Raw genomic sequence first — 23,017 nt, forward strand, 5'->3', positions numbered from 1 at the left:
TTTAGCCAGTGGCATTTTTGCTTTTAGAGGAGTTAGGATATGAAGGTAAGACTCTGTGTTACTCATCTAGAGTGTTGCCTTGCCAGTAAGCCTTGGTTGTATAAGTCAAATTCATTGAAGTCAAAAGGCTACTTGTGTGAATAAGATCAGAAGAGTTTGGTCCACAGATCTCATCACTCACATAGGATGGATTAGAAATCACAGTGCTCACAATTATCTTTACTGCTTTTGTCCAGAATCGTTTGTCTACTTAATCACGAGCTTAGCTTTAATCACACAGGTAGTATTCAAAGGAGATACACACTGAAAATTAGAAACATATCTAACATTTTTGCTGAGTCAATATTTTTAGTTGAATCTGCTGAATCTATTGATGCATAATTTAAAGCTTAGTGTAGTCACAGCAAAAGGACTTCTGCTATGTAAGCAAACCAAAAATATACAAAGTAACCCCTACACACTAAATGTTGGGAAACGAGGTAAAACTGCTTAAGGTGAGTTCGGGACCATTCTCACTCTCAAATGAACAACATACCCCAACAAAAATCTACTAAAATAACATGTTCTATTCAACCTTGCCTTCTTTGTCTTCACAATCCTATTTATAAAACTTCTATTTCAGATGTAAGACAACACAGCACAAAACTGAGAGTGATCACCTAATGCTCATTAAAAAGGGGGAAAAAACATGAATTAAAGATAGGACAGAAGGTGTTGCTTTGAATTTGTCTTTTTTTTTGTGATTGTTGAATTTACTATGTACTATGTACTCAAATATGATTTATTGTGATAATTCAGTAATATTTGCCCACAGAACTCCCAATAGCCTTTCAAGGGTGAACAGTTTAAATGATACAATCACATCCTTTCTGAATGTCAAAGGTATAGTCAAATCTTTTACACCAGTATGAATTTAGGTTTGTAATGAAATCAGGTAATGCAGGTAATTTTTGCAATGGAGGGGAAACAGTAAGAAGAGTTGTCAGGGAGGAAATGAACTATCAAATTAACTCCTCTTTCTCCTGCTGGAGCTCTCAAGACCTTTCTCTTACTGCTGTCCTCTGTTAAAAAAAGAAATGTGGAAACCTAAATTTGATGCCTAAACCTGTTAATTTATCACATAAGAAGCTTCAAAAAATTAAAACAGCATGATTCACTTCGCCATCTCTATATGTAAGGCAGTCTGATTCATGCTAGTTTAGTGCCATGCTTGAGCTAATAAGCCTAATAAGTGAAAAGAGTACATTAGATCTCCATGCTCAAACACATCATGGTACACTCCTACATAATAATGATAACCTATTGTGATTAACAAAGCGGTGGAAGCATTATACGTTATCTATTAACTATAAAAAACATTAAATTGGGTGATTTTTAATAAAGATCAATGTTTGTTAATACAGATGTTTCTTACCACAGATATTAAGCGCTTAAATCCTTCACGTTCTTATTCTAACAGACTTGACTGGAGGAGGGAGAAGGAGCAGGATGTCAGTAGACTCCAGACAAAAAAACCCCTTTATTTGTGTCACAGGAGCCTACTGTCAACCAGAAGATGCCAGTTCACAACTGGTCTTAAAAAATCTTCAGTAAAGAGAAGGTTACAGCAATCTTCAATAGTTACTTTGGGAGCTACACATTGCAAAGTTCTTACTGTATCTCCAAATAGCTCCTATTGCTACGTAACTCCTGGTGCGTGCCTTCAACTGCAATCACAAATAATTACATTCTAAAAAATCACCAAGAAGTTATCTGGAAATCATCAAGGAATATGGAGTCTAGCAGCAAGAATTTCCAAAATATTAACTGTTATTGTGTGCAATGACTTTGTCCGACTGTATTAATATGCATCTCAATATCCTGCACAGAATATCTGGGGAATTACCCATAGTCTGGGCTTGGGCACTCCTTTTTAAGAAGAGATATTTCTACAGATAGAAGAAAGAGCAATTTCAGAGATTCACGTGTAAATTTTGTACTTTCTTTCCTCTTTTTTTTTTTTTTTTGTTTTTAATTATTAATAATAGATTCAATGATAGATAATAAAAGTGATGGGATTTACTGGCCATGAAAAATCGTACTCATGCCCCACCATATGAGGTGGGATATGCAGAAGACATGGACAGAGGATACATTAGAGCTCAGAAAGAGGTAAAAAACCACAGAAAAAATGTGTTTGTTGATGCAGGAAAGAATTGGGAGTGGCCACCACTTTTAAGAAAGGAATTGCAATTTTCCTGAAGGTTCCAAATTAGCACAGATACATATTTTTGCCTTGCTTAATCTCATGGAATCACTAAGTTTAGAACAGAACTAATATCAGTGTGGCTTCATTACAAGCAGGCAATTGACATTACTGATAAGGTTACTATTTATTTGGATGCTTAGTTTTTAGCATTTACTTTGCTTCCTATAAAATTATATACCCACTGTTTGCTTTGTCTAGGGATAGCAATGATCTATATAATTTAAAATTGTTCTTTTGTCTTTATTTGAATTTATTCTATCAGACATTCATTAAAGACCTTTCCATAAATGTATGTCTCTTTCAAAAAAATAATGAGAGCAATCACATAAAAATGAATGAGGGTTTTTTCTCCAGTAATCAAACTGAAATACAAGTAAGAAGCTGACAGAAATTTTAGACTGAATTAGTATTGGGACTACAAAGAATAAGACTGATATTAACACTTCCAGCTGTAGATCACCAAACTCCATAAAATGGTTTGTAAGAAACTTCCTAGGTTAGTGGATACTACCCATGTATGGACCAATTTTGGAGGGAGAGTATATAGACGTCTTTTCCCTACAAATTTTCCAAGAAAAAACACCTTAAATTTCCAATATACCTCAAGACTGAGTTTGCAATTCAGATTTTGAGGGGTGCATTCTAGAAAAAATTTTTGTTCAAATTTCTGGAGATTTTATATGTAGTTAAACATTTAGCAATTTTGAATTCTGAAAATAATCACCAACACTTACAATTTTTCCCATCATTCATAAAGAAATTGGGAAAATAGAGCTTTTTAATAAGCCCTAGATTTACTACATTCAGCATTGTACATCCTGCATATATTAAAGCCAACACCCAATGTTATTTTGAATCTGATAGATCAAAACCCTAAAATAATATTATTATTTTTTTCAGTAAATGAATACAAAGCTACTAATTGTTCAAAACTATGCAAATCCACACAAAACCAGAGATTTAAAAGGTCTTCAGTGTTTTGTTTGTTCAAGTTTCAACTTTAAATAGGATGAAAAATTTAGGAAAATCTCCTTAGAAAATAGTGTGCAAAAGTTTATGTGGAATATTTTATTTCTTTTTCTGGGACGCTTCCATCTTTTTCTATTAGTTTCTGTTTAAGCAGAACACTCTTTGTACTATAGCCTCTAGCAATAAACCTCTTAACTGTCACTAAAAGCTTCAGTGTATGATCTTTACTATCCCCATCAATCCTCTTTGTTCTAATGAGCTGGGTAAATGGGAAGCCTGTTCTTAAATAGCCAGTGATCAAGTTATCTGTATGGAATTGGTTGTTTCTCTCCATATTTCTGGGGGTGGTGGGTGGGAGAAACCACTTTATTATCTCTCTGGCATCATACAACCTACGTGTGTTACTAACAGCAGAGAAATGTGCAACTTAGTATCTATTTTTTGTCGGATATTACTTGTTGTGCTATAATTTCCTCATCAGCATCAATAAATTACTAGTGCAATTGAAATTCTTGGATATTTCTTTGCTGGCTAGTTGTAACATATTTTTAAAATTCTATCTCTGTTCTGTAGGGGGTCTTTGCAATTCATTCTTAAAAAAAAATTACTATGTTTCTAGATCACATGCATTTCTTTGTGAACATGAAGATTCAGGTAATATCACACAGTAGATGATATTCTGTACACATCTTCAGCTGACATAGTGTTAATTTGAAGAGATAATAAATAATCAAGAGCTAAAACTCGAACATCATCTAACATGAAAGAAGCCAAATCCTGTGTTTGGTGTCAGCAGTTACAGCATCTGTCATAATCCTGATATCAATTATTTCTGTTTTCTCAGCTTTCTTTTGTGATAAATGGGTGTCCAAAACCATCATATTCCTTAATATCAAATTCTTGTGGAAATCCTCACACAGTATTTTAGACCCAAATAGATATACTGGTACTCCAGTGACAGATCCTGACCCCAGTGGCAAAAAAGGACTTAGCTTACCAGGCAGAGGCTCCTGATCTGCATAGAGAGCTGGCAGCTCCACACATTTGTCTTCATAAGGGTTGAACCAGCAGTCAAAAGCCAAACACATCTCTTCCTTTGTGCCTGTGTGCTTCATACGCAGTAAATCTAAGTGCCATGGCTGTTTTAGCTCACCATGTGGGCCAGTTACCTGAACTTTGTATATTGACCCCACATCTGCCAGTTCGTCCTACGTGAGAAAACAGAGAAGATGAATGGATCTCGTTCTAATTGTGCCAGACCAAATGCAGTTGACAGCTGTATGCAACAGTTGAACATACTTCAGTAGTTAAAGAATTCCGGCAGATTTATAACTGCTACTATTTTTCCCCTTTCTAATCCACACAAAATTGATTTACTAACGTGAATGAGGAGATGGAGTGCCTGAGGTTTAATGTCAGGGAACGAGTGATGGCAGTCACTGCTGAAATTTGTACAGAGAACAAGGCACAGTGTTGATATATATTATACAGATTCAGTAAACTATTTGCAGGCACAGAAGCTTTAGTCAATTCTAAAAATTTTGAACACTATTAGAAATATTTCTTACCACTTGTGATATAAAAATAGTGCAATTAACTATAAATTTGAAGGAGAATTAATCCAATTTTGAGGAAACATCCAAGAGATCCTCCATCTTCAGCCTAAATCATGTTTTCATAGAGAAGCTGTCCATCAAAATTTTCCTTTTCTTGGATTCATGCTTGAGAAAAAAAGTCTTCTACTTAAACTGGGGATAGTACAACATCTCTGTGACCATTACTGGAGTAAGTTAAAGTAGAGGAGGCCTTAGATAACTATAATTATTCTTTTTAAACCAATTATTTTTCCCTGCAAGGGACAAAGAAGGGAGAAAACAGAAGCTGTCTTTTCCTCTTCCTGTTCTCTACTTCTCATATCCTTTCCCCTGTTCTTTCATGTCAAATACTGCCCAGTGAGTAGAAGTGCATGTGACCTGACTTCAGCCTTTCCTCTGACAGGACACTCCTGGTTTCATACTATATGTTTACCAGAGGTTCCTGGAAATAACTTAGGAAAACCTTCTGAGTACTCCTCATTTTGGCTCATGTTTATGGCATAGGCTAGTCTGCTTAGTTCCTCTTTCATTAAAGGAAACAAGAACATCAAAACCCAGCCAATTATTTCTTTAGCTCAATCATTGAGTTCAATTTACCTGACTAGTAGGAAGAAGAACTAGGAAACAGTTTCTTCATTCACAACTCCAAGGCTGCTTTCTGATGAATTCCAAAATGAAAAGTAACATATTTTCAAGCACCCTTTGGGCTTTTTCCCAGGGCTCCCTTCACCCCTTTTTTTTTCATGGTTTTGTCTTGCTACCTGCTTCCACAGTTCCAGCAGTTGATCCTGAAGAAACATCTTTCAGGACGTGGCTACATGGACACATTTTTCTGACGCAAAGCTGGCTTGTGAAGTTCCCACTTCCCTGTCTGCCCACTTGTTCCCATTCCCTCAGTCCTGCCTTTGTTTCTCCAGCTGCAGAATGAACCAATCAAGGTTAAAACAAAGGCTGAGGAACCAATCAAGGTTAAAACTTTCAGTTTTCTCAGAGGGATTAACCAATTTCCTCAAAACCCACAATGGACAAAGAAAGATGGAACAAGCAGTACAAGAACAGGACAAGCAGTAGTCACACGTCCCTTAATATTGTCCTAGCTTCCAGCACTTTGTGGCTCAAGGATCTCCTGAGCCAGAGGAGGTGTCTGCAGTGTTTAACTCGAGGTCAGTTCCAAATGCTACCGAACTGGTCTTTCATGGAGAGAAAACCAGACAAGTGTAAGAGTAACACAGGGTTGGCACTGGGAAAGAATTACAGCTGCAAGGGGGAAGTAAGAGCATTGGGAAAAGAAGCCGGATACAATTCAGTGAAAGTGGACCTCAGGCACTTATTAATATTTCAGTTAACGGGTAATAGGAGGAAGTGAAGACAGATGATGGAAGGGCAGAAGAACTGAATAAAGGAGAAAACTTATGGGTAAAAAAGAGCTGATCAAGGAGAAAAAGAAAGTGATAATGACAGGCAAAAAAAAAAAGAGAGAGAAACCATGTAAAAAAAGGCAGCCCAAAGAAACGTGGTAGCAGGGATGTATATATTACATGAAAGAGAAAAATGAACTTTCTTTAAGTTTCATCTCATTTATGATTCTTCCTTCTCTATCATCGTCCCCAAAAGCTCTATAGTATCCTATGGCATATTGGATGTTTACAAATTACTTACCTCTGAGATCAACAAAACCTGTAAATCAGTACCTGCAGCGTGGCATATACTGTGATATGCACCAAGGGACCAATTCCCTCACTATGAGGGAATTGAATGTCTCAGTATGAGACACTGGAAGAACCTGCTCATTCAAAAACCATTGTTCAAGTGACAGCGTTACTACCTACAAAAAAAAAAATGATGACTTGTGCCAAACTACACAGAGGACTTAAAAATCAATTTAGCAGTTTAGTTTAAAGAAACCATTTATCTCAGAATTAAGTGGGTTATCAGCCACATGATTCTTAGGCTTTTCTTTCAATAGAGAAAGGTTGAAATACTTTGATCTGAATTCCTTTTCCTGTAACTTGAAGTGGAAACTTTTTGCGACTCAGGTTGCCATAGAAGATAAAAGAAAGGCATATTGGATCTTCTTCATTGCTCAAGTCAGATCCAGTGATGTCCATTATCCAGAGACCTGATGGCTTCATGTTGATTTCAGGCAGTTTAGGACTAGAAGTCAATCTTCTACCTTTAAAAATTATCAAAGAGAAAGAGGAAAGATGACAGCATGAGAGAATGGCACGATATAGCAGGACCATAGCCTTTATGGTACACAAAAAAACCCTATTTGCGGGTTATGTTGTATCTATAGCAACAGTTCACTAAGAATAACACACCAATACCTTTATTATACTTTTTGCCAAGAATTTAACAGCTTAATGTTCTTTCTGTATTTTTAAATTTAGTTTCAGAGGTATTTTCTTGATGCTGAGGTGTTTTCCTTGTCATGTTTGGAAGTAATTGCTAAGAGAACATTCAGTCAACTTTTAGAGGTCTAATTAATTGTTCTTTAAAAAAGCAATCGATGTTACTAAAACCAATTTATCACTTAGAAGCACCAGCCATCTGTAGCATGTAGGTACCTAATGCAAAATGAATAACACTAATGAACTCCGCTTGTAACTAAATCATACCTAGAAATATAGTACGTTCTGTAATAGTGCAAGACTGACGGGTAAACTGATAATAAACATACAAAAATATTTGCCAGATCCTCAAAAGATCAATATGACTATCTCCCTCTCTTTTTCTTCATTAATTTCTGTTATCTTTCATTTTCATTCTGTTTTAACCATTCTATGGGAAATGAAAATGATTGAATAAAAAGGAACATCTCAGTAAAATGTACTTTCTACAACTCAGAAACCCCACACAACTGAATACCTGCGTATCTACGATGGGCACCTCATGTTTTTAAGCTGTCTTACTCCCTCTGGACAAACTTTTGTAGCTCGTTTATTTACATGGGATCGTTTTCACAGGATTGAAGGAAGGAGTCCTTTCTACTATTTCTTAATGACTAAAGGTCCTGCTGCAAGTGTTCTTTTCCCAAATACACCCAGGTTTAGATTTGCACAAATGGTGGTGTAGTAGGCTGGAGATGAGCAGAAATTGAGCATACCAGAACTGCTGCTTTGTGCTGTGAAGTAACACCCCAGGTAAAGGCTAGGCTCATTTCACTAAAGTAACTTTTCTCTGGATTTCAAATGAGATCCTAAGCTGCCTGAAAAGTGGTACATAAAACTTTAGCTACTTAACCCCACGAGGCACACATCCCAAACTCTAATCTGCTTTAAATCTTTCACTGCAGTATGCTATCTTTAATTTGGAAAGCAAGTGTTACGTACACAACATATTGATAAAATGGAATTTTACTACCTTTGACCTTACCAGATGTGGTTTTGCTATAACAGTAAGATCAAACTGAAAATACACATTTTCAGTAAAAGAAAGATACTATAGATATCGAAAAGAGCTGTAGCCAAATTAAAATATATGTATCTAGAAACAGGCAGGCCAGTTTTGCAGAAGAGCTTACCAACTGTCACAATCTCACAAACAGTCTCACATAATCCCAGATGAGTATCAAGCCAGTTCCACAATGGGAAGACCCATTCTTTGTCTGAGTCTTGTGATTCCTTGACTGTTACCATCTTCAGGTACGTCCCAGCCCCGTAGCCTTCTCCGTCATGTCCTACGACCACTTTTTGCAAATGACTTAGAGAAACAGCTTCCACCAAAAATGAGTCCACCTGCAAGGGAAGGGAAATACTAAAACAGAGCTTGGACCTGAGTTTCCTTGAACTTTGGGGAAAATGTAGTCCAGGATTCAGCTGAAGATTTAAAATTTGTCTTTTTTTCTTGTAATATTTAATATAAAATCTCCCCTCTGAATCTAAGAAAGCACACACTGTTTATACCTAACATTGAATCCCACATTCATCATTAGCGACGCATTGTAACTTCATTTTATCTTTGGACAATATGGATCATTTCATCAATCATTTCATTTACATTAAAATGCATCTACCTCAACCTTCTGACACTCAAACAGTTATGACAATATTTTGGTTCTAATCAAATTTCTATCTTTCAGGGTACTTCTAGTTTCTAAAATTTATCATACAAAACTAGATTAATAGACCTGAAGAAAAGTTAGAAATCCAAAAAGAGTATGCCTCACTCCCAAATAGCTTATGAATTCTTCTCCAATAGTCAGAAAAGCCTGTGGTTTTGTTTTTCTTGCAAAATGAAAATACTTTTTTTAATGAAAAAACTTTTTAAATTTAGCATTTTAGGGAATAAATCTATGCATGAAGGTAAATAAAATAATTACTGTGGAGTGTTATTTTCTGTATATAGGCATAGCCAGGAGATATACACAGAAATAAAATTTAGAAATTCTCTCAGTTTGTTATTGATTCTACTTTTACCCTACTAAATAATGTGATAATTGTCTAATGAAATAATTTCACAGAAATCTAAGAATCTCCTTGACAATGTACATCTTGGTAGTGCACTTTTTTCAAACTTCAATGTTCAGTGAGTGAACCTCTCAAAGGAAAGCCTAATACACAAGAGAAGAATTTTATTGTTATTGGTCACCTAGAAACATTGGTTTTATGTGCATTCACTTCTCTAAGTGGAATTTTTGTCTCTTGTCTAAACTTACTGACTAGATATTGAGTTAGCGTTTCATGTGGGATTGTGGTTACAGAAACATCACTGATTGCAAAAGTCTCACAGCAATTTCTGTAACTTATTTTGAATCACTGATTACCAATTTTTTGCTACCCGCGCTGCCTTATATTTGGAATGGAAGAAGTAAGAAGTGTGATCACAGAGGTTCTCCCCAGTAATCTGCTTTCCGTGTGCTCACGTGGAGCCTTTATTATCATGTGGGGAAGCTCTTGTACAAGAAGGAAATTACACTGGTGTTGGTCTACTGCAAAAATCCGGAAGATAAATTCTGTTTTCAAATTCTTGCTCATCTGTTGCAAGATGTATTCTGAGCAGGCATTAAGCGATACTTAATGCAGTGCTAACCCCCGCACACATAAGACAACATTTTGGTGCCATTACCTTATTCCTTTGAAATTTTCTTCCTTTTGCTAATGATGTACGAAGTTTCCTCACACCTGTGTCCCCTCTTTTGCCATAGAGAGTGATAGAAACATTTGCAAAAGTTTCTGCTCCCCAGCGGTCACCAGTATGTACAGAGACAACATACTTATAGACTGTACAAAAAGAAAAAAAAAAGTTTAAATAAAGATGACTGTGTACAAGGTGTACTTAAAAGAAAACCGCAGCGCAGAGTATTTAATAAGGCTACTTGCTTGTTTTCATTTCTGCAGCTACCCAAAAATCTGCTACGTGGTGATTGAAATAGTCAGGTTACTCTTTATGAATCTGATCTCTTTATGCTAAGCTCAGTGAAGACTTTCCATTAATTTCCTTAGAAATTCAAAGGAAATTGGACTTGGACAATTTAGAGTTATGCACCTTAGAGCTACTAAAATCTAGACAAATTCTGCCCAATTCTATTTTACTGTGCAAGATCTGGAAAATAAGGATTCATCTGAGTTTGTTCAGGGACTGTTAGGAACTGAATTATCTTTGCAGTAGATAATAACGTTCACAGGTCAAAGAATAAGACACTATGTAAAGTTTACATAAATTAGAACAGCAGAGACGTAGCATAGCATCTCGATGCATGACATGACACACAAGTATAAAAATTTATAAAATGCACTTAAAAGTTCAAGGTGCACAACAAGAAGTATAAACTTTTTGCCTCTATGGTACTCCTGGATAAATGCATTTCTGCACACTCAGATTGGATTTTCTTCTGAGAAGGATCATTATGTTGCATATGTATTCATACTCATACAAAAAGAATAAGCAAAATTTTTCAAATGTCATTTTAATGTACAGTCCTGCTGAGTTAACATTTAACTAACATAATGCTATAGTTTCTTTTAAGTTTGTGAATAGGCTTGAAGTATTCAGGGAGCAGAACTTCTAGAACTTTAGAAAAGCAGTCATGTCTCTAATTACTTTTATCTCACGTGTAACTGCCAACTTTTCTGAACAAATGTAGTACTTCTATAGGGTTTCATATTCCAAGTGCATCTCTGAATATACTCGGAAACTCTCAGCATGTCAAAAAATAGTCTTTAGGGAAAATCAAAAAACTTTTTTGTACAATGAGGATTACTTCTGATACGTGTGTTAGTAACAAAAGCTATTATAAGCTAAGTAAGCCTACTAAAGCTATTAGAAGCTAAATAATTCAATAGTAAGCCTACTACAAATAATTTCCATGGCTTTGAAAATATGCTTTGTCTTTAAATAGTATAGTCATATTGTTTAGTTTTGCCCACGTAGAATCATACAGAAGATTTAGCAACTATGAAATATGGCTTAATTGGCAAATTAAGATTTTTTTAAGTGCTCAGCATTTTTGCAGTGCACGTATGAAGACAGTTGCAGTAGAGCCACTAAAGATACCAAATTCAGACAAAGTGCCCTATTATATCTGTGGCACTGACTTCTTTTCAAGAGGTTAGTTTACCTTGTTTATATCTTCTCACTGTTTTTACCTGGTAAAGTTTTCTGATCCTCATTGACTGCAGGGAATTCTTTCACCAGCTCCTTTTCTTCTCTGTTAAGAGAGAGCCAGCACTTACAGTCAAAGTTCAGTTCCTGATTTGTACGTAATTCTTCTAAGTGAAAAGACTTCAGATGCCAACCCTCAAAGCCTGGCACTTCATCACAGCTGACCCGAATCTTGTATACATCTCCCAGATCTCCAGTCTCAACCTACAAAAAATGTCACAAGGAAGAGAGTACTGTCAGGGCTGGTTCACTTACAGAGATTTTCCCAAACGGTGTAGAATTCCTTAACTTAACATTGACCAATGGAAACACTGAATTGAAGGCTGGAATAAACATGATGAGGGAACCAATCCTCCTCTTTTTCATGGTAGGATCATGGGTGAGATTGCCTCTCTTATTTTCCTCTGTTCCCTTATTAGTATTGTGAGCATAATAATCTACCTTTAGGTGAGTCAAGGTTACAATTAGAAACAGCTGTGCATTTAAGCTCTTTAGAAAAAAGGTAACATGTAAATTTTTGACCCTGCTGCTTAAGGGGAGCATTAACTTACAATTAAAGGTTCTGATATGAGCAGTTGAGTGAGGTATTAAAATTAATGATAATTACCATGAGCCTAGAAAGTTTTAACTAAATTCTTATTTGCAAAATTATTGGATTTAGAACATGAAATTACATTATATATAACCAATTCTTTGGAAAAAAGAAGAGATGTTCCTGCATAAAAGTAAATCACAAATGTTACAGAAACAACTATGTAGAACAACACAGGCCTGTTCCTATACTGCATGTGGGAAATTCAATATCTGGTTGCTGATCACAGAATCATACGGGGTTAGAAGGGACCTCTGGAGATCATCTAGTCCAACCCCCCTGCCAGAGCAGGTCCACCTAGAGCAGGTTGCACAGGAATATATCCAGGCGGGTTTTGAATGTCTCCAGAGACGGAGACTCCACCACCTCTCTAGGCAGCCTGATTGTGGGCTTTTGGGAGACCTGGTTAAACCATCCAACCTAGGAATGTGGGAGCTGGGGTGATTAAACTACATCAAGCACTAATGATCTGCAGGACATTAACCACTGCGTGATAAGTCTTCTGAACACCAGGAAGAGGAGCGATGCAGCCTTTCACTGGGCAACTGCAAGAAAGACAGGGTGGGAAGTGATTTTTTAGTTAAACAAGACAGGACTATTATTTTTAAAAGCTAACAATTACTTTTAAGAAGGATCAAACCAGAAAATGTTGCCAGTTTCCTTGTTCTTCTCTCATATTGCTTTTTTTTTCCCAGACTAGTCACAACGTAAGCTTTGGTGACTGTTGCCGGGAAATAAATCCTTTGTGCACCCAGTAGCACCAAAGTAAGAAACTGAAGTTAGTCTTACACAGTCGTGCTCTGGGACCAGCAGCATCACCAGCAGACTGGCTCCTAAGACAGACTACAGAACTCCTAGTAGATGAATTTATTGTGCTTCTCAACGGAGCTCTGCACCTGACAGCCCTTCACTGCTGACCCAGCTTGCTTAAAGCTAGTTCATGTGCCTTTGCACAGTGGACACATACATGTAGGGAAGTATCAGCTATGTTATTACTCTTATTCTGGAGGAACCATATAAAAAGTGTGATTTTGTCATTTGGGGAGAGAGTTGGCCACCCTCATTAATAATAATTATGCAGATGAGAAATAGTAAAACATCAGAGTATGAAGTGGAACAGTTAATTGGAAATAAAGCAACCTGCCAAAATAATTTTACAGGAGCTTGATTTTTATGATGTAGAACTCATGAAGAGAGGCCTATGGTAGGAAGGGACTGCACTCAATGACTTAAAAGATCCCTTCCAGTCTGAAATTTTTAAGGTGTTATAAGTGGTTGTCATGCCAGTCCTACAAAATTTCAAGATTCAAGGCATTGTTCTTTAAGGACCAGTGAAGAAGTCTTTCTTACTGTCCATTCAACAGCCCCGAGGCTGCAGGGAATCTCTCAGCTCCTGAACTGTAACTCCACAGTACCCACAAAGGCCACACACAGCAGTAGCTTTACACTGAGGAAGGCAGCAGACTCATCTTCTCTCCAAGCCTAGCCCGCCCTGCCTGTCTGTGTGCCACCATGAATACAGAACTTAACGCTGTCCCAGACTATGATGCACGTGAGGGACATTACGCCCCTTGGATCTATCACATCCTCACAGATGTGATAGATCTCTGCTGTTGTGCCATGAAAAGGGAAATACATGGACAGAACTTCTTGTCAAGAGCTTTTCACGCATGCTGTGTATGCTGCAAAGGATATCATTAGCTATGGTGTACTGTGATCTAATTCTCCTAAAATATGCATTGGTCTCATTAAACTTAGCAGTTTAAGTTGGGTTCAGTGAGAGGAGAGCACATAGGTTCCTCACCCATCTAAACTACAGTTCCTTCACAGGCAACAAAGTTATTGCTGCTTCTCTTTCAGAATCAGACTTCTGACTTGTAAAATTACTGCCTGCGGATTTTCTTTCTTGTAGATGGACCTCATGACTGTATCACACAGCTACTGTAAATACCATTCACAACTTGTTCCATAAAGGTCTCTGGTTTGGAGTTGCAACATCACAGAACTTTGTTCTTTTTATATGACAGGGCAAGCTGTACCTCACATTTTACTTTGTCTTCTGCTATCCAAATTTGCAATTCTCTGAGCTTCTAAATTGTCACAAAGACATGTGTTATAATCCTTGTAGCAAATGCACAGATGAGATATATAGGAAAACAACTTCAGAATACAGGACAGACTGTTTAAAAGCCACTATTTTTCCATTTGTTTCTAGAATCATAATTTCAATTAATTCTCTGACTGCCTTTGAAAGGCATCTGTCTATGATCCATGGAATTAAACAACACCAACAGTATTCAGTTGAGTGTATTAGGTATTTCACCATTTTTCAGGGCTTTAGTTTTTTCCCCCCTCAGTTCTGGTCATTATTAGCCTTTCTATTCAGCTCCATCATTGTAACAGATCATTGCCATTACATCATTCTTGTAATCCTTCTCTGAGCAATTTAATATGATCAGTTTCCCTTTGGAATATGATATCCTATCTTTGATCCCATAATTGTTTTTTCCCCTCCATTGATGCCTATTAATTGATGTAACATGAACTTCAAAGCAGAGACAAATAATCCATCACAAAGTATATAACCAGTGAATATCCTGGTTTAAGTTTGCAGAATGTTTGCAAGAGAACACTTTACCTTGTTTTTTAGTCATGATTATAATTTCCTAATTAATTTTTCCACATTTATTTCTTCTGAACAGTTTCGTGCAATATCCAGTACTTAAATCTAAGCTGAGTTGGATGTGATTTGTCATGTACTACACAACACAATATTTTTTCAATTACATGATTGAAAGAGCATAGGTCTTATAATCAAGAGGATGCTCTGGCAAATTCCCTGGAGTTTTGAAGATCTCAGAGACAGATAACTGATGAAGATGATTAGAGAATTTCATATTTTAAATCTTTTCCTTTTTGACTCATACAGGGCTTCTCCAAAGACATCATGCCTAAGGTAACTAAAGCCATGTAAAATTTACTGTTTGGGTGCACATTTAAGTTACATTTTCTATCACTTCACTGTTAAAAACAAACAAACAAACAAACAACAAAAAACCCCCCAAACATTAATTATTCTAGTTAAAAGAGTTAAAAGGGTGTGGTCAAAGAATCCTAAAATTCAACTGAATGGCTTTCTGTCAGGATCTCCAGAAATCCAGCTGCTTTTTGTTTGGAGCATCTTCTCATACTGTGGAAAACACATGGAATATTGCATTATGTGATTTACAGTTTTCTGTCACCCTCATAGTCCTTAGCACAAAACACATTCTGTATTCGTTATGTATTTACGAAGAGTCCTACTCGCAGAGCTCTATTGCTCATCTCATACTACCTCGGCTAGTGCTTTGGAAAGTAGTTTCAGGGATTCCAATCTCGTGATCTCGCAGTTGATATACCTCTGGATTTTATGAGTCTTTGGAAAACAGAATGTGCACGATACACTAAGATGCTCTGACAAGCTTACTCTGTTAGTAACCAAGAAACACTGATGACTGGGAGAAAGATATATATACTTTAAAAATTTACTCATTCCACATGAAATCAACAATTGATTTCTATCATCACCAGAATATCAAGGAAAAAAATTCTACTACTGCACTGTCAGTTTACTTTCATTTTCCCAGTTATTTTTCAATGTGTTTGTTCATTGGAGATGGCACGGTTTCTTGCCATGCTATCTTCAGCGCTAGAACTCCCAGCAGACTCAGTAACATTGACACATTCACCTATTTCTCAATGTATTTATTACAATTAAGGTGTTCTAATTGAATTTATTCTTATTTAAGCAGCTCATCCACTGTACTACAGACGCCTGAGACAACTGAAACCCAACAACTGTACCTGATAGCATGCTGCTTTTTTATCTCTTTTAACAATTTATTCTTTACGCTTGCTATGTGCAATTAAACTACACCTGTTCCTTCACAGGAGTGTGTTAGAAATATTTTGGATCAAATAATCATTCTGAACACAATACACATCTGTGCATACATTTGTGTGAGAGCACCTGGAAAATCAGGAATTTACATGCCTTCCTGTCCTCAGTGTGCGATAAATGTATCTCTGAGATCAAAATTAAGCTCACTGTTTCAAAACAATATCAGCTGCTTGTAGCACATAACCTGTGGTTCCTTTTACTGCACTGTATTACTAAGGACATTTGTCTAGGACCAGGATCTTGGGGGGTTTAAAAGTTCGTTTGCTCCTGCTCGTTGGAGAGCTGAATCCACAGCTTGTCCTCCTTGTGACATCATGCTCATGCCTCCAGCCTGCTGCTACAGTGGGAGAACACGAGCAAAGCTTCTGCATTCTTTTGAATAGCCTTAGTAAGAACAAAGATATGTAGAGTTAAAAAACCCTGGGTTTGTTAACTGAACCACCTAAAGAAGATATGAAAGGAGTTATGAAGACATCTGTGAATCCCCAAATGCTCCTTTATATCAGACCCACTATTCTAATTTCCTTAGAATGCCACAAAACTGTAAAATGCTGTAAGCAATGTGGCAAAGAGACAAAATTTCATGCACAGTAAACAGTGCTCAAATAGTATTAACTGCTTTATACAAAGCAACAAAAACAAGGACACAAATAGCTAAGGGGAAATGTAGGCATTAACCCAAAGCCAATCCAAAGTATGAACTAGCATTTAGAAAGCTGTTGGGGTGGAAGCCCAGTACGATGGATGTGGTACCTTGGATGGTAGACTATGAGGGACAATCGCAACTGACACATAACAATACTAATTTCTCCCAGCATGATACTCAGTCACTGAAATTAGGCAATCTTAACAAGGAATACATGCCATTTAGGAAATTACCAACAAGTTGGATGTAGCAGAGATGGAATGCCTTATGGAATGACGCTTGCCAAAATTCAGCCAGCTGATGTGGTTGCTCCGTACATACATTCTGCCTCTGCTGACCTCTTTAGTTTATGTCAATGGCTTAGGAAGCTCCTTTTGCTGCTCAGTGTGTTTCCTGAGTGTTTTCTGATAAGCAGCTGCTTTCTTGTCTTTAACAAGTGCCATTTATCTTTTCATTTACTCCCTGTAAAGTTCCCAAATTGCTTTAGCTTGTTATTTAAATTAAAAATTCAGCCTGGATCATGTCATTATGAAGAAGCTTTGACAACGTTTTCCAAACATAGCTTTGCCATTGTTTTCAGAATGTTTATTGCAGCCATTGAAATGTATCTCTGAGCTTTATAAAACTGCCTTGAATTGCAAGCGATTTCTCTCATCTCACTGGCTTGAAGCTGCACTTCATGCCAATCAACACAATTGCAGTGACTTAGCCTAGAAAGCCAGGACACAATTTGAACATTAAAAAGATGCCTCAGATGAATCCTCTCAAAGCAGCAGGATGCACGTTAGGTGTACAGGTAGCCAGGACTGTGTTAGTGTTGATTTTAGTACTGGCCATATATATGCTATTTCTTCAGAGTTGATCACACTTTGATATGCGTGAATGCATTCTCCTATGATTTATGATTATCCAGAAAATCTCTGCCTGCTGGCCTGAGAGACAGAACGATTTTGGGGGAGAGTGGAGACCACTTTATAGAGACTAAAATAAAGGAAAGAAAAGCCCGTTTATGTCCTCTGGGAATACTGTCCAATCCTTCATCTACTGCATTCTCAAATAATTCTGTATTGCCTTTTGTATAAACTGCAACTCAAGAATCTTTACAGAATTAGAAAAAACGCAAGATGAACTGATGAATGCAATAAATTTCACAAAAGGGATCATTTTTCTCCATGATACATACACGTGACGGTACTGAAAATTCCAAGAGAACTCTGCGGCTGGTTGTAGTAGAACAGGACTACCAGCAGAAGATGACCCAAGATCCAAAGTTACATCATTCCATCTTTGTAAATGCATTATTTGTACCAGCCAAACTAACATTCCATATATATATATGTATGTATCATTTGGCTAGAGAGGAATGTCATGATAAGCGATGTGTAGTACTTTATGACTTACAATGAATTCATCTGTTGCTCTGGGTAGAAAGCACACGTATCCTGGGGTTTGTGGAGAAAGCAGAAGCTCATCACTTTTGCCCTTTGAGCCATAAATCACAAGGGTCCTATTACACTGTTGTGGCTCTGGGGAATCTTCGTCTGTCTTAACCTGCACTCTCCACTGTTGCGCTAAGCAAAATAAAAATGTGACATTTTCAGTATCAATGGCAGAGAGTAATGGATGTTTTTGTTATTATTACAAGAAAGAATTTAAAAATTACTATGAACCTATACCACATTTTATAAAAATATACAAATAGACATTCCTTCCCTTGATGATAATTATAATTTAAATAAGACTTGATAGATATAAGACAACTGTTGAAGTGGATATACAAACAGAAATTAACACCAAGGAAGCAGGAAAAGGAATATAGGGCTAGATTTTTGCATTCTTTATGACAAAATAGTTGTTTTAATTGCAGCAATTCATTTATTACATTTCCAATCTTAAAGTGTTTGTATGTAACATGAAAAGGAAAACTAGCATTTTGAAAGACTTGTATGCGATCTATTTATAAGAACTGCTGGTTAATACACAAGTAGTTGAACAATGAAACTTAAACCTATTTTCTCAGATTTTTTTAACCTAATTTGTCATGGTCAGTCTGCTCCTTTGTAAGATCAGATCATCCATTAGGACTGAATCCAAACTTTAGGGAATTCCAAATAAGTGTTTGCACTGACCTCGGCTCCTGGATTGGGCCTTTCAGAGATTCTTTTTGGTAGGTGACCTGTTTGAAGTCCAGAATGCCACCAAGAAGCTACAGAAAACCATTCCAGTGTGGAAAAAATACTGTGTCTTAGATGGGCAGTACAGATTAGAAAGTTACTTAACTGCTTGAATGTGAATATTTCCCTGAATCCAAATGAATTATTTGTAGAAAAGACACTTGATCCTGCACAGCAAAGGGCACTTAACAGTGGAAGGAAATCAAAAGCCTATGTTTAGACTGTGACTGGTACTGTGATAATATGATAATTTGCTAATGACATTAATATAAAGAACTATTTTGTGATTGTGTGTATGCCTACAATACAATGTGCTGACAAAATAAAGTTTAGAACAGTTTAATTGAGAAATAAACTGAATGTGATTCTTTTTCTTACAGTGCTGTGTACTTTTTTCATACCTTTTGTTTTCCTCCACCTGCTTGGAGTTGGAGATTGGGTGAAAACCTGGTCTGGTTTTCTTAACTTATGACTTTTCCCATTTTTTGCACTGTTTTCTTTAGCTAATTCTGGTTTCCCCCTTGTTATAGAACCTTTTTCTGCATTACATCTGACTCTTCTGGGCTTAGCTACAAAACAGCAGGCAAATATGCATCTCGCAATCAGTCTGCTGAGCAACACACCAGCTGAAAGGATCCTTCCATCTGAACTCTTTTTTGAGGTCATTTCCAGGAATGAGTCAGATGTAGTACGTGGAAGATCCACACTTTGCCTAATGAGGAACTTTTGTCATTTGATATATGTGCCAGCCTTGAATTTTATCTCTTTGTGCCAGGTTGGCATGTGGTACCCTTCAGGGTGTCACACTTGGTGAAGTCAAGCATCGTTTGAGCTTCTGCTCTTCCTGAGCACTCCAAGGGTTTGTGAACAGATTTGAATTTTTACAAAGACTCCCAACATAGTCCTGAACTCTTATCCTCTCCAACCATGCCCGATTTTGAAGGCTATCCCAGGAACACAGCAGAGGGCAAATTTAGATAATTTTGCATTACTGTGTTTCCCAAATGAATGTGTTTTTTTTCTCTCTGTAATATCCATATGCTTCAGGAGAGAGAGCAAGCCCCAAGTTAAGAGAAAGCACGGAGGCATAACTGTCTGTTCCTTGCTCAAAGACGACGCATATTTACAGAAAGTATTTATGGCAAGGTGATGTGTTTTAATGAATATCCATGATTTTGTTTTTAATTATTATTTCAGAAGAAAGGCTAAGACACTGGCTGGGGGGGTTTCCAGGAAACAAATCAGTGGTTAACAGATTTAAGGCCTCTTACCATCTGTTTGTTCTCCTACATTTACTTTTAATGCTTCTACAATTTGGTAACTGAGCTAACCCAGACCGACTGCATTTTCTGTCAGTTCAGCAAATTCATTTAACCTGCTGATATCAGAATAAGATAAAAATGTTTTGTCTAATATTATATTCCCTTAGACAGCTGTTTGGTAAGGATGGCTAGACCAGACAGGAGACTGATGCCAAATACACACTGTGTTCAGTGATTTCTATATCTCTTTTTGAGATATTCTGAAGTCCCCAGTAAGTTCTGAAAATCAGATAGCTGGGCTTGAGTAGGTCATCTTCTGTGTTTCATATGTGGCCAAAAGAGACTTTTCCCCTGATACTACTGAACTGCGTTAGCTTCTTTTCAGAGTGACTAGTGTGCATTATTGTACTTCTAGCTTATATATAAAGCTGTAGTCTTTTTCTTTGAGACATCAGTATGACAACTACTAAAATGAATGGTGGTGGGAAAACAACTTTTGTGAAAAAAGTCTCAGAATTCTTTCTCTTCTGAACTAATATAACGAAGGATCTGATTTCACATTACAGGGATGTATCCAGAGATACATTAGATGCAGGGGTCCTTTTCCTTCCAGAAAGTCTTCTAATCACTAATTTGGAACCTGAAAGGTGCTTGCAGCAAAACAGTGAAAATCAAACCTGCAGTGACTCCTGCACATAGCAAACTGGGCAAGGTAAAACATAAAGTCAATATTTTGTAATGTAATTCAGAAAACTGAAAAAGGAAGGCCTTTTTTTTTTTTCTGTTTGAAAATATGAACAATTTATATGTTTTTAGAGGATTGACACCATTGTTTTTACAATCATTATTCCAGTTTTTTTACTCTGGTGTTTTTTGGTCTTAAGACCTAGAATGGCATTCACATTTTGCTAGATGTAGGATCAGGTTGCTTACTTCCCAGAGATTGTAGATATTTGTGTTGCCTTGAGGCAGAGCGGTCAGTCTGTTTATTTTATTTTCTTAGGAAATCCAGCCTCCAACTGGCAATATATACTGTCATTGCTTTTTAGAAGCAGGACCAATCCATTTATAATTTGGGAATTCTGTGGTTATTCTTATCCCATCAGCAAATACTGGCAAGGTAGGGAATAACTTAAAACCAAAAGAAGCCATGGAAGAGATTACTGCATATTTTCTCTTTTCTTATGAATTTTCTATAAACCTTAATGCTAACAACCTTGCACGACACAAGAAACGCCAACCTAGAAATATCTATTAACTGAGGTCAATTCATTAGTGTTGAACCATATTTTATGTACCGCCAATAAAAGCCCACAATACCACAGATCACCCTACACGAATCACATAACAGGAACCCAGCTCCTTTTAACTGTGCAGTGTGGGCAACATTGGAATATAGTGTGCTTTGTCTCCTTGCTTTGAGAGAAAATCTTTTACTATGTGCTATTACAATACTCCAACTATTTTGAGACAGAAAGGGAAAAGAGAAAATGGAAGGTGGAAGTCATAAAATTTCTCTGCAATGTAGGAAACATTTAGAGTGATGTAAAGTCCCATTCTCCCTTAGAAAAACTTCACCATTTGCGAGCTGAGAGCTGCTATCCACCGTCCCTACCAAGGCAATCCCTCTTGTTTTTTCTCCTGCATCAAACAGACAAGGTGGAATCAAGATAATAGAAATAAATCTGTTCCTGTGCTTGATTTTCCAGAGCCTCTCCTTAATCTACAGACGTACAAAGGTTGCTGGGAAAACTTTATATGGGCATACCGCATTTTGGCAGGATCCATACACAGCAGCAGTGTTCAAAGGGATCTGGGACTCATACCTCATTAAAGCTGGCATAACACCAGCCTGGCTGAAGAAGGACTGAGAACCTTCAAGTAACCTGCTTAGCAAAGATGACTTTCAAACTCTCTCCTTTGGCTAGGTGGTTGAACATCTTACAAGCATTATCCAAAGAGAATGAGATTTCTGACCTTTGGGGTGACTTACTGTTTTGTTTTGTAACCTTTGTCATAGACCTTACCCAAGCACATTGATCTTATTCGGAAAATCACCAAACACCATTGAATTACGCCAATCAACTTGTTATGACTTTCCCCTGAAGCCCACTTGCAGAGTGCAGCTAGTACAAAATATGATGACATGAATGCATAAAACATTGGCTTTCTAATATCAGCACTGCTGCTTGCCTCTTATTCAGTAAATGTGTATTATATGGAAGGTTTTTGCTTCCACTGTGAGAGGGACTGCTTATCACTACTATCTGCTCTACCATGTGAAATCTTTACTGCTACAGCTGCTGGGAGAATTTAAGGCAATTACTTTTTCTTTCAAGACTTTACATCTCTGGAATTTTCTCTTACCAGCTCTCACCCTCGTACCGTGTCATGATGGATTGACACAGAACTGAGCACAAGACACCCTTCCAAACCTCTTGTGATTGTTACCCTCCTATAAAGCTCAGCCTTTTCACATGCAAGGTCTATGAGATAACTGGTAGGACAACACAAATTAAATTGTGAACTCTGAGATGAGTCTTGCTCGTCATCTTTTTTACCTAAGGCATAAAAGCACGATGTCCCACCTATCTCAGTTCCTCACTGGAATGAGACCCTGGGTAAAACAAAAATGTCTAAAGAGCAATTCAAGCTAAGCCAATGCATAGCTAGTTGGCAGAATAGTTCCTAAAAATGTTCTTCTCCTTTGTATCTTCATTATTCAGAACGTCTGATCTCAACCTAAGAAATCAGCACACGCTCTTTGGGTCCTCCTGGAATTCTTGACAGTGTGACATTTCACAAACTGATTAAGAATAAGCCACTCCTTTCTCCTCATAATCAATATATGGTGTCTAACTGCTCTAATTGCCTCTCGGGAGTCTGTGTGTCTCTGCCTGCTTATTACAGCACAATAAAGAATGAAGCTGCACTGGAAGAAAACTTAGATTAGTAGTAAAATACAGTCTGTTTTCTGAACATAAGGTG

At 37.1% G+C, this 23,017-nt stretch overlaps 1 protein-coding gene across 1 annotated transcript in view; it reads right to left on the minus strand.

The window, feature by feature from the left end:
- RP1 (RP1 axonemal microtubule associated) overlaps positions 1–23,017 on the minus strand; it is a 173,898-nt gene that overhangs the window by 59,071 nt on the left and 91,810 nt on the right. Inside the window, exons 30-35 of the mRNA XM_074146784.1 lie at positions 17,995–18,164; positions 11,400–11,619; positions 9,880–10,034; positions 8,336–8,549; positions 6,795–6,985; positions 4,215–4,425 (exon numbers count right to left, since the gene is read on the minus strand). Of these exons, the coding sequence (XP_074002885.1) occupies positions 4,215–4,425; positions 6,795–6,985; positions 8,336–8,549; positions 9,880–10,034; positions 11,400–11,619; positions 17,995–18,164 (1,161 nt within the window). The remainder of the gene's footprint in view (positions 1–4,214; positions 4,426–6,794; positions 6,986–8,335; positions 8,550–9,879; positions 10,035–11,399; positions 11,620–17,994; positions 18,165–23,017) is intronic.

Source organism: Numenius arquata, chromosome 4 (genome assembly GCF_964106895.1).
Source record: "Numenius arquata chromosome 4, bNumArq3.hap1.1, whole genome shotgun sequence".
NCBI lineage: Eukaryota > Metazoa > Chordata > Aves > Charadriiformes > Scolopacidae > Numenius > Numenius arquata.